General features: G+C 44.3%; 1 protein-coding gene across 2 annotated transcripts; it reads left to right on the forward strand.

The window, feature by feature from the left end:
• The first annotated feature begins 34 nt into the window (after positions 1-34).
• Positions 35-13,872, forward strand: LOC137095520 (pentatricopeptide repeat-containing protein 1, mitochondrial-like). Of its 2 annotated transcripts, none has more exons than XM_067462277.1 (9): positions 35-101; positions 1,745-2,230; positions 4,231-4,371; positions 5,959-6,177; positions 7,324-7,425; positions 9,174-9,884; positions 10,145-10,261; positions 12,181-12,363; positions 13,662-13,872. In XM_067462277.1, exons 2-9 carry the CDS (start codon positions 1,790-1,792, stop codon positions 13,845-13,847), a joined length of 2,100 nt encoding a protein of 699 aa, XP_067318378.1. In that variant the 5' UTR covers positions 35-101; positions 1,745-1,789; the 3' UTR covers positions 13,848-13,872. The 2 variants fall into 2 exon arrangements, with proteins under 2 accessions (XP_067318378.1, XP_067318379.1); XM_067462278.1 differs by having other exon boundaries at positions 35-97.
• The last annotated feature ends 673 nt before the right edge of the window (positions 13,873-14,545 follow it).

A 14,545-nucleotide genomic window follows, 5' to 3' on the forward strand; every position in this document is an offset into this window, starting at 1 on the left:
CCAACCCCTTGACAGGAAGACGTGCGTCATTTTCGGGCGCCGTTTCGAAGAGAGGAAGGCCACGCTTTGGATTGGCTGAAGGGACCGAAGGAGTAAGGCATGTAAGGCCTCTTGGGAAGCTTGTTTACTCTCTCTCTAGGTTCTTGTGGGTTTTTTCGGGCTGTATGTCCATGGTCTAGAGGCATTCTCTCCTGACGTTTCGCCTGCATCTATGGCAAGCATCCTCAGAGGTAGTGAGGTCTGTTGGAATTAGGAAATTTGGGTTTATATATCTGTGGAATGACCAGGGTGGGACAAAGGACTCTTGTCTGCTGGAGCTAGGTGTGGATGTTTCAGCTGATCACCTTAATTAGCATTCGATGGCTTGGCAGTGCCCGGGGCAATCTTTTGTTGAGAGGTGATTAGGTGTCCTTTATTGTTTCCTCTCTGTTGTTTTGCTGTTGTAATTTTACAGTTTTTTAAATACGGGTAGCCAGATTTTGTTCATTTTCATGTTCTCTTCCTTTCTGTTGAAATTGTCCACCTGCTTCTTGTGGATTTCAATGGCTTCTCTGTGTAGCCTGACATGGTGGTTGGAGTGGTCCAGCATTTCTGTGTTCTCAAATAATATGCTGTGTCCAGGCTGGTTCATCAGGTGCTCTGCTATGGCTGACTTCTCTGGTTGAAGGAGTCTGCAGTGCCTTCCATGTCCCTTTATTCGTGTTTAGGCGCTGCGTTTGGTGGTCCCTATGGAGACTTGTCCACAGCTGCATGGTACACAATGGTCAGTTGAAACATTCACATCTGGGGAAAATTTATTGAGAAGGGCTTAAAAGAAATAGATGGGAAATTGCCTCCACAAGAAGAAATGGCATTTTGGAAAGAGAATGAAGATTGAAGTGGCTCGGAAGGTTGGGGGGGGGGGCACAGAGGTGGGAAAAAGTATGTAAAATATATATACACATATGATTGTTGTAACGAACTGAGAATAAAATTTAAGAGAATTGAAGGTATTGATGTATTGATGTATTCTAAGAAAACCAATAAAAAAGTTTTAAAAAGAAAGTAAAAAAAAAAGAAACATTCACACCTAGCTCCAGCAAACAAGAGTCCTTTGTCCCACCCTGGTCATTCCACAGATATATAAACCCTTTTTCTTAGTTCCAACAGGCCTCACTACCTCTGAGGATGCTTGCCATAGATGCAGGCGAAATGTCAGGAGGGAATGCCTCTAGAACATGGCCATATAGCCTGAAAAAAACTTCAACAACCCATGTTAGCCAATGTTATTATTATTATTGTTTTATTTAAGTAAACATACATTTGCAAGTGTTTGTTGCATACAGTGCAATACTTCCTATCTATTAATGTTCTTTAATCATTTATCTGATAATATATTTCTATTAAGGGGTCACAGTCTACTATCTAAATAATACATAAAAAGATATCATAGATTCTTACTTTACACCCACTTCTTCCTTGTCTACAGTCTTATAGGATCCTGTATATACATTTTTAATTTAACTTTAAAGTGTTGAATCATTGGTTGCCATTCATTAACAAAGTTGTCTAATATTTCTCCTCTTAATAATACAATTATTTTGTCCATTTTAGCCAGTGTTTTAACTGTGTGTATCTTGTTATGCATTATTTTTAATAGTATTATATTTTATCTTTAATCGTATTTTACCCTCCCAAAAAAGGAGAATTTGGTAATGCATCTAATATTATTATTACTATTATAACATAACATTTTGGATTTCAGGCAATGGCTGTGTAATCAAGGGACAAAGGGAAGAAAGGCAACGTCATGATGGCAGTGCAGCTGGTATCCCGTCACATTTTAGAAGTTTTCAGTCCTTGGGTATCTACTCATTCCAGATTCTCTTCCATTTCAAAGAACTGTTTACTACTCAGGTTTCTGGGCCTAAGAACTTTCAGCTCCTCTCCAGCACTTTGCAAGTTACATAACAGAGACTTGGGGAAGGAACTACCTGCCAACTCCTCTGAAGCCATTCTTAAACAGGAGCCTGGTGATGATGGTGATGATGATGAAGGCGGCTTTGGAACACTGTCCCAAAAATTCTCTAATAGACGGTTTTTCCGAAAAGCAACACCAGAATTCTACAACTTACAGCTCCAAATGCAGGGAAAGGAAGAGGATGAGCCGCAACCGAAACCCCGCCACGGTCCCAAGAATACTCCATATTGGTATTTCTTGCAATGCAAAGCCCTGATAAAGAACAATAAGGTCATTTCCTTACAAGTATATTTAATTACAAGGATCAGGTGGGAGGGGAAAAAATGCATGCCAGCAGTTTGGGAAAGTTGTCCCTAGTAGGGATGAGTGTTGTTGTTGTTGTTGTTGTTTATTTATGATATTTACCTTATTTATTTATTTACTTTATTTATATACCGCTTTTCTCAGCCCTCGGGCAACACAAAGTGGTTAACAATAGCAAAAATTCAATGCTTGACATCATAAAAACAGTTAAAAAACTAATCAAATAATAACATAATAAACTGTTAAACATCAATATAACATCTCATTAGCGTCTCAAGTAAAATCAAGATCCAATCTCATCATCCGTTGTTCCATATTCCTATATTCATTACACTGCCTATTCAAATGCCTGCTCGAACAACCAGGTCTTCACTTTCCTCCGAAATGCCAAGAGGGAGGGTGCCGATCTGATTTCTGTAGGAAGGGCATTCCACGGCCGAGGGGCCACTACTGAGAAGGCCCTGTCTCGTCCCCACCAGACGTACCTGTGAGGCACGCGGGACCGAGAGCAGGGCCTCTCCAGATTATCTGCAGATATACTCGAGTATAAGCCGACCCGAATATAATGCGAGACACCAAATTTTACCAAATTTTGCTTATGTATCCCTCCAAAAATATTAGAGTAAAATAATAAATGTAATAATAACAATAATAAAGTAAAATAATAAATGCAATAATAATAATAGAGAGCAGTACGTGTGAAAAAGATCTTGGAGTCCTCATAGACAACAAGTTAAACAGGAGCCAGGAATGTGATGTGGTGGCAAAAAAAGCCAATGGGATTTTGGCCTGCATCAAGAGGAGCATAGTGTCTAGATCTAGGGAAGTCATGCTCCCCATGCTCTATTCCGCTTTGGTTAGACCACACCTGGAATATTGTGTCCAGTTCTGGGCACCACAATTCAAGAGAGATATTGACAAGCTGGAATGTGTCCAGAGGAGGGCGACTCAAATGATCAAGGGTCTGGAGAACAAGCCCTATGAGGAGCAGCTTAAGGAGCTGGGCATGTTTAGCCTGAAGAAAAGGCTGAGAGGAGACATGATGAGGGCCATGTATAAATATGTGAGAGGAAGCCACAGGGAGGAGGAGGGAGCAAGCTTGTTTTCTGCTTCCCTGGAGACTAGGATGCAATGGAACAATGGCTTCAAACTACAAGAGAGGAGATTCCACCTGAACATGAGGAAGAACTTCCTGACTGTGAGAGCCGTTCAGCAGTGGAACTCTCTGCTCTGGAGTGTGGTGGAGGCTCTTTCTTTGGAGGCTTTTAAACAGAGGCTGGATGGCCATCTGTCGGGGGTGATTTGAATGTGATTTTCCTGCTTCTTGGCAGAATGGGGTTGGACTGGATGGCCCAGGAGGTCTCTTCCAACTCTTTGATTCTATGATAAGTGTAATAATAATAAATAGAGTAAAATAACAAATGTAATAAAAACAATAATAATAGCAGAGTGAAATAATAAAAAAAACCTTAGCTTGAGTATAAGCCGAGAGGGAATTTTTGAGCCTAAATAAAGGGCTGAAAACTGGGCTTATATTTGAGTATATACAGTACATCCTGCCCTTCTCACCTTGAAGGGCACTCAGGGTGGCTTACATAAGTAGTATTGTTCCATCCTCAAACAACAACAACAACAAAATTAAACAATAATTTAAAACAACATTAAACAACATTAAACAACTTATGTAAACATTAGACGACTATTGTGCATAGATCCAAAGCCAGATAATCAAATAATCATATTCATCAATCCAGGGTCAATTCCAATTGCATAGATAATTATGCAGAGCCAAATGTTTGCTTCCAAAGCCAAGTTTTCACTTGTTTGCTAAATGACAGGAGGAAAGGGGCTGATAGATAGGACAATAATAGTAGGCTAGATTAAAAAATGCTGTATTCAGAAATGATATATTTATAACATCACTTCCTGTAGGACACCTTCTCACAGTTGTTCCCTCTTCTCTGTAGTTGAAAGAAGCCCTGGATCTGTTTGAGACACAGATGCTGAAGGAAGAGCGCGTCTTCCCAGAAGAGAGCAACTACACAGTGCTGATTGGCGGCTGCGGCAGGGTGGGATACCTGAAGAAGGCCTTCAAGCTCTACAACGATGTAAATACTCAAGACCAGATTTCTTTATTCATTAAGGAGCGATCTGCTGTTTTGCAGAGTGTACTAATGTCACAGAGTTTGCAAAGAGCTCTGTCTGAGTTCATGTACACTGTAGAATTGTTGCAGTTTGATACCACTTTAGCTGCTGAGTGCTATGGAATTGTGGGAGTTGTAGTTTTACAAGGTATTTCACCATAATAATAATAACAACAACAACTTCTATCCTGCCACTATCTCTACAAAGGGACTCGGGGCAGCTTACTCACGGCACCAGGTGTCTAAAAACAGCACATAAAATAAAACACAACATAAAATACAGTTAAATAAAATAATTATAATAATAATTCTTGTAACCTTCCGCTATGGAATCGTGGGAGTTGTAGTTTTACAAGGTATTTCACCATAATAATAATAACAACAACAACTTCTATCCTGCCACTATCTCTACAAAGGGACTCGGGGCAGCTTACTCACGGCACCAGGTGCCTAAAAACAGCACATAAAATAAAATACAGTTAAATAAAATAATTATAATAATTCTTGTATCCTGCCACTATGGAATCATGGGAGTTGTAGTTTTACAAGGTATTTCACTATAATAATAATAAAAATAATAACAACAACTTCTTGTATCCCACCAACATCTCTACAAAGGGACCCAGGGCAGCTTACACATGGCACCAGGTGCCTAAAAATAAAACACAATATAAATTACATTTAAATCAAACATATAGACAAGTAAAACAACAAGACTCAATTAAAATAGTGCTCATCAACTAATGACAATAAGCTGCTGTAGATGTGACCCGGCTGTAAACAATAAGACGGGAATGGGGTAAGTCAGTGGTTCTCAACCTATGGGTCCCCAGGTGTTTTGGCCTACAACTCCCAGTTTACCAACTATTAGGATTTCTGGGACTCGAAGACCAAAACATCTGGGAACCCACAGGTTGAGAACCACTGGGATAAGTGCAAAGCTTATTTTTTTTCGTGTCAGGAGCGACTTGAGAAACTACAAGTCGCTTCTGCTGTGAGATTTGGCCGTCTGTAAGGATGTCGTTCAGGGGATGTTGCCCTAATGTTCTTACCATCCTTGTGGGAGGCTTCTCTCATGTCCCCTTGGTATGGGGAGCTGGAGCTGACAGAGGGAGCTCATCTGCGCTCTCACCAGATTAAAACCTGCGACCTTGCGGTCTTCAGTTCTACCGGTAAATCCCAGCAACTGCAACTCCCAAATGACAAAATCGGTTTTTGAGTGATAGTCACTCCTTGGGTTAGTAGGTGTCTTGTGGCCAAATTTGGTGGCAATTCGTCCAATGATTTTTGAGTTATGTTAATCCCACAAATGAACATTACATTTTTGTTTATATAGATGACTGTAATGCAAACATTGAAATACTACTCCAAATGGGAGTGACTGCAGTCTTTGGGGGATACTGCATCTGGGGTGCAAGTTCTCATGGCATGATTGGGATGTGCCTTATTGCTCTTCTAAAATGTTCCTAACCAATACGGTTAAAGTATGCAATACTTTGCTTGAGTGTTTTCCTTAAGCCTTTCATTTCCTATTGCTTTGCTGGGGGGTAGATGAAAAAGCGAGACTTGGAGCCCTCGGATGCCACGTACACGGCCCTGTTCAATGCCTGTGCGGAGTCGCCCTGGAAGGATACGGGCCTGCAAGCGGCCCTGAAGTTACGGCAGCAACTGCTGAGCAAGAACGTTGAGCTGAGCCTCATCACCTACCATGCCCTCCTGAAAGCCTGCGCCCTCTGCTCGGATCTCCAGATGTGCTTTGAGATCTTGAAGGTAACGACAAACTTTCGGGATTCTAAAAAATGTCTTCTTTGAATTAGTTTCTGCTTTGTTGCCTTGGGTTCAGCTGTGGACTGAACCCTCCAAATGAGGTCGAGTTGATGGGATCTGGAATGTAATCACATCTGGAAGGAGATTGCTGCTGATAGATCAGAATCAATTTATTTTTGTGAACAGATTGTATCTGTTAAGGAATACATTCCCAGACTTTGCAGAAACACACCGAACCATGGATAATAGTCATCTTGAGTCCCTATGGGGAGAATAATCATCATCATCATCATCAATGGAGGACCTTCTTATAGCAACTTGTTTAGAAATGTTCTAGAACAGTGCTTCTCAACCTGGGGTCAAGACCCCTGTGGGGTTGTGAGAGGGTGTCAGAGGGGTCACCAAAGACCATCAAAAAACACAGTATTTTCTGTTACTTATGCAAGTTCTGTGTGGGAAGTTTGTCCCAATTCTGTCATTCTTGCGGTTCTGAATACTCTTTCATTACAGGTGAACTATAAATCCCAGTAACTACTACTCCCAAATGTCAAGTGTCTATTTTCCTCAAAATCCACCAGTGTTTGTATTTGGGCATATTGAGTATTCATGCCAAGTTTGGTTCAGATCCATCATTGTTTGAGTCCACAGTGGCCTCTGAACATAGGTGAACTACAACTCCCAAATTCAAGGTCAATGCCCACCAAACTCTTCCCGTATTTTCTATTGGTCAAGGGAGTTCTGTGTGCCAGGGTGGTTTAATTCCATCATTGGTGGAGTTCAGATTGCTCTTTGATTGTAGGTGAACTATAAATCCCGCCCAACCCCACCAGTAATCAAATTTGGGCATATCGGGTATTTGTGCCAAATTTGGTCCAGTGAATAAAAATACATCCTGAGTAACAGATATTTACATTATGATTCATAACAGTAGCAAAATTATAGTTATGAGTAGCAACAGAAATAATTTTATGGTTGGGGGGTCACCACAACATGAGGAAGGGTCGTGGCATTAGGAAGGTTGAGAAACACTGTTCCAGAAATTAATTTTCCACAGATTTTTTGAAACTAACTTTATTATTGTTAATCCTTTCAGTGTAAAACAATGATGATGAAATTGTCCTTTTTTATCCTCCCCCCCCCCCTTTCCAGGAGATAGTCCAGAAAGGCCACCAGATTACCACGGATACTTTCAATTTCCTCCTCATGGGATGCATCAAAGACAAAGAGAATGGGTTCCGGTATGCCTTGCAGGTCTGTTTACTGTCCTCTCCTTCACCATATTGGGAACCAACAGAGAGTAGGCTCACAATATGGTTATTGACATGATTTGTCGTTGTTGTTGTTGTTGTTGTTTTGTCGTGTCAGGAGCAACTTGAGAAACTGCAAGTTGCTTCTGGTGTGAGAGAATTGGCCGTCTGCAAGGACGTTGCCCAGGGGACGCCCGGATGATTTGATGTTTTTATCATCCTTGTGGGAGGCTTCTCTCATGTCCCCGCATGAGGAGCTGGAGCTGATAGAGGGAGCTCATCCGCCTCTCCCTGGATTCGAACCTGCGACCTGTCGGTCTTCAGTCCTGCCGGCACAGGGGTTTAACCCGCTGCGCCACCGGGGGCTTATTTGTTGTTGTTATTTGTTACTATTAAATTTGTTATTATTTGTTGTTGTCTACATTACATCTGTTTGTGTATAGTGGAGACGTTAAGAAACCCTGTTAGTGAGCTGTCAAGAGGAGCAAAAAGTTGCTACTAAGGGTTTGCAACATACTTTTCCTAAGTTTTGGAAAGGATCAGGGCTGTTTCTGTTGCAGCTGACACAGTTAATTGATGGGATAATTGAGTGTATTGTTATCTCATGTTACTTACTTACTTAGGCAATCCCTCATTGGCCAAGTAGGATAGTCTTCCAGGATCAGTATTCTGGTGGGTCCATAAGTGACTGTGGAGCCCTATTCTTGATCTGCATCTTCTCCCGCAGTGAGGGCATCGGTTTCCAGGTGGAAGGTGGTCCCGGTCGGGGTTGGCTTGACGCGCCTTCCTCTTGGCACGTTTCTCTTTTTCATCCTCCATTCGTGCCTCTTCGAATTCTGAAGCACAGCTGACCTCCAGCTGGAGCGCTCAAGGGCCAGGGCTTCCCAGTTCTCGGTGTCTATGCCAGAGTTTTTAAGGTTGGCTTTGAGCCCATCTTTAAATCTCTTCTCCTGCCCTCCAATGTTCCGTTTTCCGTTCTTAAGTTCAGAGTAGAGCAACTGCTTTGGGAGATGCTGGCCAGGCATCCGGGCAACGTGGCTGGTCCAGCGGAGTTGGTGGCGGAGGACCATCGCTTCAGTGCTGGTGGTCTTTGCTTCTTCCAGCACGCTGACATTTCCCCGCTTCTCTACCCAAGAGATTTGCAGGATTTTCTGGAGGCAGAGCTGATGGAATCGTTCCAGGAGTTGCATGTGACGTCTGTAGACAGTCCACGTTTCGCAGGCGTAAAGCAGGGTTGGGAGGACAATAGCGTTATAAACAAGCACCTTGGTATCGCTACGGATGTCCCGGTCCTCAAACACTCTCTGCTTCATTCGGGAAAATGCTGCACTCGCAGAGCGCAGGCGGTGTTGTATTTCGGTGTCGATGTTGACTTTGGTGGAGAGGTGGCTGCCAAGGGAGCGGAAATGGTCCACATTTTCTAATGTTACACCATTAAGCTGTATCACTGGCATTGGAGAGGGGATGGCTGGTGACTGCTGGAACAGCACTTTGGTTTTCACGATGTTCAATGACAGACGAAGCTTTGTGTATGCTTCTGCAAAGGTGTTTAGAGTGGCTTGTAGATCTTCTTCTGAATGCGCACAGATGACATTGTCATCAGCATACTGGAGTTCTATAACAGATGTATCCAGTATATCCACTGTTAAAGGCAGAATTTCCCAACAGGATTCTGGCCAATGTTGCAGAAATGCACGGATCGCTCAGTATTCAGGGTGCATTCCTTTAATCCCGCTCTATTTTCCCAAACAGGTCTGGCAGCAGATGAGAAAACTGAGCCTCAAACCCGACAGCTACAGCTACAATTTGATGCTGAGCGCGGCCAGGGAGTGCGGCCTTGGGGATCCCGGTGTGGCTTCCGATCTGTTGCTAAGACCTTCGGGGGAAGGCTCCGCCATTCCACGGCTGGAGGCCGGTGGGAGGAGAAAGAGAAAGGGCCAGAGAACAAAAGCAGCAGAACCTGGACTTTGTACACCGTTGGATGTAGAAATACTGGAGAAATCCATCTTCCCAGGAGAGAGTAGGAAGGCGGAGGAGCAAAACACAGCTGCGGAGGCCAGACGTGCCTCAAATCCAACAGATGCAACTAAATCCAAGGAATTGATGTTATATGAAAAGAGCTGCACGACAGAAGCAGATGCAGAGGATGCATTGCATCTTCCCAACCTACTAGATTTGCAGACCACAAATAAAAATGTGGTTTCCTTGGGAACTGTGTCCACGGCCTCCGACAGGCTCGCTTTGATGGGAAACATGGAGGGCTTCTTACAGAAAATGAAGAGCGACGGGGCGGAACCCAACATCAAGACGTACACGCTGCTGGCCGAAGTGGTCCAGCCCGGGAGCCCCTCGGAAGCGTCCTTATTGGCAGCGATGGAGGAGGACAACGTGAAAGCTGACATCACTTTTTTTAATACCTTGATCAGGAAGAAGAGCAAAACAGCAGATCTGGAAGGAGCAAAGGTAAGAGCCCGGCTTTGCCAACGGAGGTTTGGATCCTGTGGGAACAGATCGGGGCCATTGACAGGATTCGACTGTCTGAGGATCTCTGGTTTTATTTGGGATCCAGATGAAAAAAAATTATTTATTTATTTGCAACATTTATATCCTGCCCTTCTCACCCCGAAGGAGACTCAGGGCGGCTTAAGTAATTGGCATTATTCCATACATCGTTCCAGCACGGAATATTTACATCCCCATCAATCTGTCTTTATATATTGCAGAGCTTAATGCCAATGCTGCGGAAGAAAGGCCTGTCGCCCAATTTGCAGACTTTTTGTAACTTGGCCATCGCCTGCCGGAAGCAGAAGGATGGACTGCAGTTACTTTCAGATATGAAGGTACCAACAGATCTGGATTTGGGTGGCTTTGCGCTTCCATTGTATTAGCAAAGAAAAAGATAAGTTTTCTCAACTCAGCTTTGGGACCAGAGCAGAGGGAAAGAAAAGAACTGAAGTGGATGGGTTGTGGTTAGTTGAAGGATTGGCTCTTGTTGTGTGAAATGTCCCCCAATGATGTCACTGGGAAAGCAAGGTGATGGAGGAAAGGAAAGAAGGAAGGAAGGGAAAGAAGAGAGAGAGAAAGAGAAGGGATGGGAGGAATAGAAAGGGAAGAGAAGGGAAAGAGAGAGTGGGGAGGGAGAAGGGATGGGAGGAATACAAAGTGAAGGGAAGGAGAGAGAAAAAAGGGATGGGAGGAATAGAAAGGGAAGAGAAGGGAAAGAGAGAGAGAAGGGGTGGGAGGAATAAAAAGGGAAGGGAAAGAGATAGATGGGGGAGAAGGGATGGGAGGAATAAAAAGGGAAGGGAAAGAGATAGATGGGGGAGAAGGGATGGGAGGAATACAAAGGGAAGGGAGGGAGAGAGAGAAGAGATGGGAGGAATAGAAAGAGAAGGGAAAGAGAGAGAAGGGATGGGAGGAAGGGAGAGAGAGAGAGAAAGGGATGGGAGGAACAGAAAGGGAAGAGAAGGGATAGAGAGAGAGAAAGAAGGGATGGGAGGAATAGAAAGAGAAGGGAAAGAGAGAAAGAGACAGAGAAGGGATGGGAGGAAGGAAGAGAGAGAGAAAGGGATGGGAGGAACAGAAAGGGAAGAGAAGGGAGAGAGAGAGAAAGAAAGGGAAGAGAAGGGAGAGAGAGAGAAAGAAGGGATGGGCGGAATAGAAAGAGAAGGGAAAGAGAAAGAGAGAAAAGGGATGGGAGAAAGGGAAGGGATGGGGAAAGGGAAGAGAAAGGGTAGAGAAGGGAAAGAGAGAGAGAAGGGATGGGAGGAATAGAAAGAGAAGGGAAAGAGAGAAAGAGAAGGGATGGGAGGAATAGAAAGAGAAGGGAAAGAGAGAAAGAGAAGGGATGGGAGGAAGGGAGAGAGAGAGAAAAAGGGATGGGAGGAACAGAAAGGGAAGAGAAAGGAGAGAGAGAAAAAAAGGGATGGGAGGAATAGAAAGAGAAGGGAAAGAGAAAGAGAGAGAAGGGATGGGAGGAATAGAAAGAGAAGGGAAAGAGAGAAAGAGACAGAGAAGGGATGGGAGGAAGGGAAAGAGAGAGAAAGGGATGGGAGGAACAGAAAGAGAAGGGAAAGAGAAAGAGAGAAAAGGGATGGAAGAAAGGGAAGGGATGGGGGAAAGGGAAGAGAAAGGGTAGAGAAGGGAAAGAGAGAGAGAAGGGATGGGAGGAATAGAAAGAGAAGGGAAAGAGAGAGAAGGGATGGGAGGAATAGAAAGGGAAGAGAAGGAAGGAAGGAAAGAAAGAAAGAAAAGGGATGGGAGGAATACAAAGGGAAGGGGAAAGGGTATGCTGAAAGGGAAGAAAGGAAAGAAAGAATGTGAAGAGAAAGAAAAAGAATAAGGGGGAAAGTGAAAGGGAAGAAGAAAAGAAAGTAAAAATGAGAGAAAGAAACAGAGGAAGGAAGGAGAGAGCCTGCCCACCATTGCTCGAGTGCTGCCATGGAGACATGGTGAGAGCTGGAGAAGGGAGAAAGACGAGCACTGCTCCCAACGACACCTGGGCAATGCTGGGTATATAAATTAGGACGCTTATACATTGCCATGTAAAATCCAGGTTATATATAATCCAGTACAAAGCAGAGAATGTGGTGTATCTGATTTGATAACCTGGGTTATATGGCAGCATGTAAGTGGCCGTAGTGAGACATAAAGATGCCCTTTGTCCACCTCTGGCTGTGTGCCTCAATACCCAGAGAAGCAACTGTATGGTTTCTTCAGAGATGCCTGGATCTTACTCTCTGGGGCTGTTTATTTTCAGCAATCTGCCCAAAATCCCAATGTGCACATCTACAGTACCTTGATCAACGCTGCCGTGAAGAGACTGAACTATGCCTACCTGATAGAGATCCTAAAGGATATGAGGAACACCCAAGTCCCTCCAAACGAAGTGGTCATCCGCCAGCTGGAGTTCGCAGCCCAGTATCCGCCCCACTTTGATCGGGTTAGTTTTATTTTATTTATCGTGTCATCCGCAACCAGAACATTGTATTACATTTCTAACAGAACAAAATAAACAAACAGATAAAAAACCCCACAGATTTTGCAAATTTGGTAGCTGATTAAATGTCCTTTGACCAGTATCTGGCCACTTGGAGTGCCTCTGGTGTTGCTGCAAGAAGGCCTCCATTGTGCATGTGGCAGGGCTCAGGGTGCATCACAGCAGGTGGTCAGTGGTTTGCTCCTCTCCCCACTCGCATGTCGAGGATTCCACTTTGTGGCCCCATTTCTTAAGGTTGACTCTGCATCTCGTGGTGCCAGAGCGCAGTCTGTTCAGCGCCTTCCAAATCGCCCAGTCTTCTGTGTGCCCAGGGGGGAGTCTCTCATCGGGTATCACCCACGGATTGAGGTGCTGGGTTTGAGCCTGCCACTTTTGGACTCTCGTTTGCTGAGGTGTTCCAGTGAGTGTCTCTGTAGATCTTAGAAAACTATTTCTAGATTTAAGTTGTTGACATGCTGGCTGATCCCCAAACAGGGGATGAGCTGGAGATGTCTCTGCCTTGGTCCTTTCACTATTGGCTGCTACTTCCCGGCGGATGTCAGGTGGTGCAATACCGGCTAAGCAGTGTCATTACTCCAGTGGTGTAGGGCACAGACACCCTGTGATAATGCGGCATGTGTCATTAAGAGCCACATCCACTGTTTTAGTGTGGTGAGATGTGTTCCACACTGGGCATGTGTACTCAGCAGCAGAGTAGCATAGCGCAAGGGCAGATGCCTTCACTGTGTCTGGTTGTGATCCCCAGGTTGTGCTAGTCAGCTTTCGTATGATATTGTTCCTAGCGCCCACTTTTTGCTTGATGTTCAGGCAGTGCTTCTTGTAGGTCAGAGCATGGTTCAGGGTGACTCCCAGGTATTTGGGTGCGCTGCAATGCTCCAGTGGGATTCCTTCCCAGGTCACCCTCAGAGCTCGGGATGCTTGTCTGTTCTTAAGGTGAAAGGCACATTGTGTTTTAGATGGGTTGGGGATCAGCTGGTTTTCCCTGTAATAGGCAGTAAGAGCACCTAGAGCTTCGGAGAGCTTCTGTTCTACCATCTCAAAGCTCCCTGCTTGAGTGGTGATGGCACGATCATCAGCATAGATGAAACCCTCTGTCCCTTCTGGCAGTGGCTGGTCATCGGGTTAGTTAACTGATGTGGAAAATGCTTTGAAGACTTGAAACCAGGCAATATTGACATTGCGCTTTTGCACAAATGGTACTTCCAGGAAGAGTTTATTCTTGTTCTTTTTTCCTCTCGCAGTACAAAACAAAGGACCCGTATCTGGAGAGAATTGATGGCTTTCGGGCCTACTACTTCCGCTGGCTCAAGTGGATGGAAGCAGAAGAGACGCCGCACCCGTGGGCCAAATACAGAACGCCGAAGCAGCCGGAAATGAAAGACGATTCCGACGATGGCCAAAAGCACAGGAGTGAAATGGGGCAGTAGAATAAACACAGACGTTGATACTGTATTGCAGTTGTGTTATTTACAGAAATAGCAACCCATTGCAAAATTATTGTACTAACACTTCACATCACTTGTTTGTATACACAGGTAAAGATATGGCTGTAAAGCAGGTGTGGGTCAACTTGGGCTCTCCAGGTGTTTTGGACTTCAACTCCCACAATTCCTAACAGCCTACCGGCTGTTAGGAATTGTGGGAGTTGAAGTCCAAAACACCTGGAGGGCCCAAGTTTGCCCATACCTGCTCTAGGGCATCGATTACACAAGTCATGCTTCATTCCTAATGAGGAAAACTGCATAAAATTGAAATAATCGTATTCCTTTTCCCTTGTGTGATGAAGAAAAAAGATACAGGTAAACACAACCACTTAATAGGATGAGAGGTCGAATAGCCTGAGGTCCCGTCCCGTAAACCCCCCCCCCCCCCCGCCCCCGTGGAATGTATTCAATTTTGATCCAGTTTACAATCTGGCAGATTATGTTTCAGGAAGGCTAGCAAATTCTCAGGCCACATATGTTTTAATGAGCTGTGAGCCAAATGATTATACTGTGGACTGCTATAGCAATGCAAGTGAACGGGACATCCGGAGGGAGACCAAGGGGCTTGTTTATAAAGCTATTGTCCTCCCAACCTTGCTCTACACCTGCAAAACGTGGACTGTCTCCAGATGTCAACATTT

The sequence above is a fragment of the Anolis sagrei genome, chromosome Y, assembly GCF_037176765.1.
Source record: "Anolis sagrei isolate rAnoSag1 chromosome Y, rAnoSag1.mat, whole genome shotgun sequence".
Taxonomy (NCBI): domain Eukaryota; kingdom Metazoa; phylum Chordata; class Lepidosauria; order Squamata; family Dactyloidae; genus Anolis; species Anolis sagrei.

Bases quoted from the DNA above. Each gene is read 5' to 3' on its own strand.
- LOC137095520 (XM_067462277.1), top strand. From the start codon at position 1,790: ATGATGGCAGTGCAGCTGGTATCCCGTCACATTTTAGAAGTTTTCAGT. The intron at 2,231-4,230 runs GTCATTTCCTTA...TCTTCTCTGTAG, and splicing joins CCCTGATAAAGAACAATAAG to TTGAAAGAAGCCCTGGATCT. The intron at 9,885-10,144 runs GTAAGAGCCCGG...TATATATTGCAG, and splicing joins CAGATCTGGAAGGAGCAAAG to AGCTTAATGCCAATGCTGCG.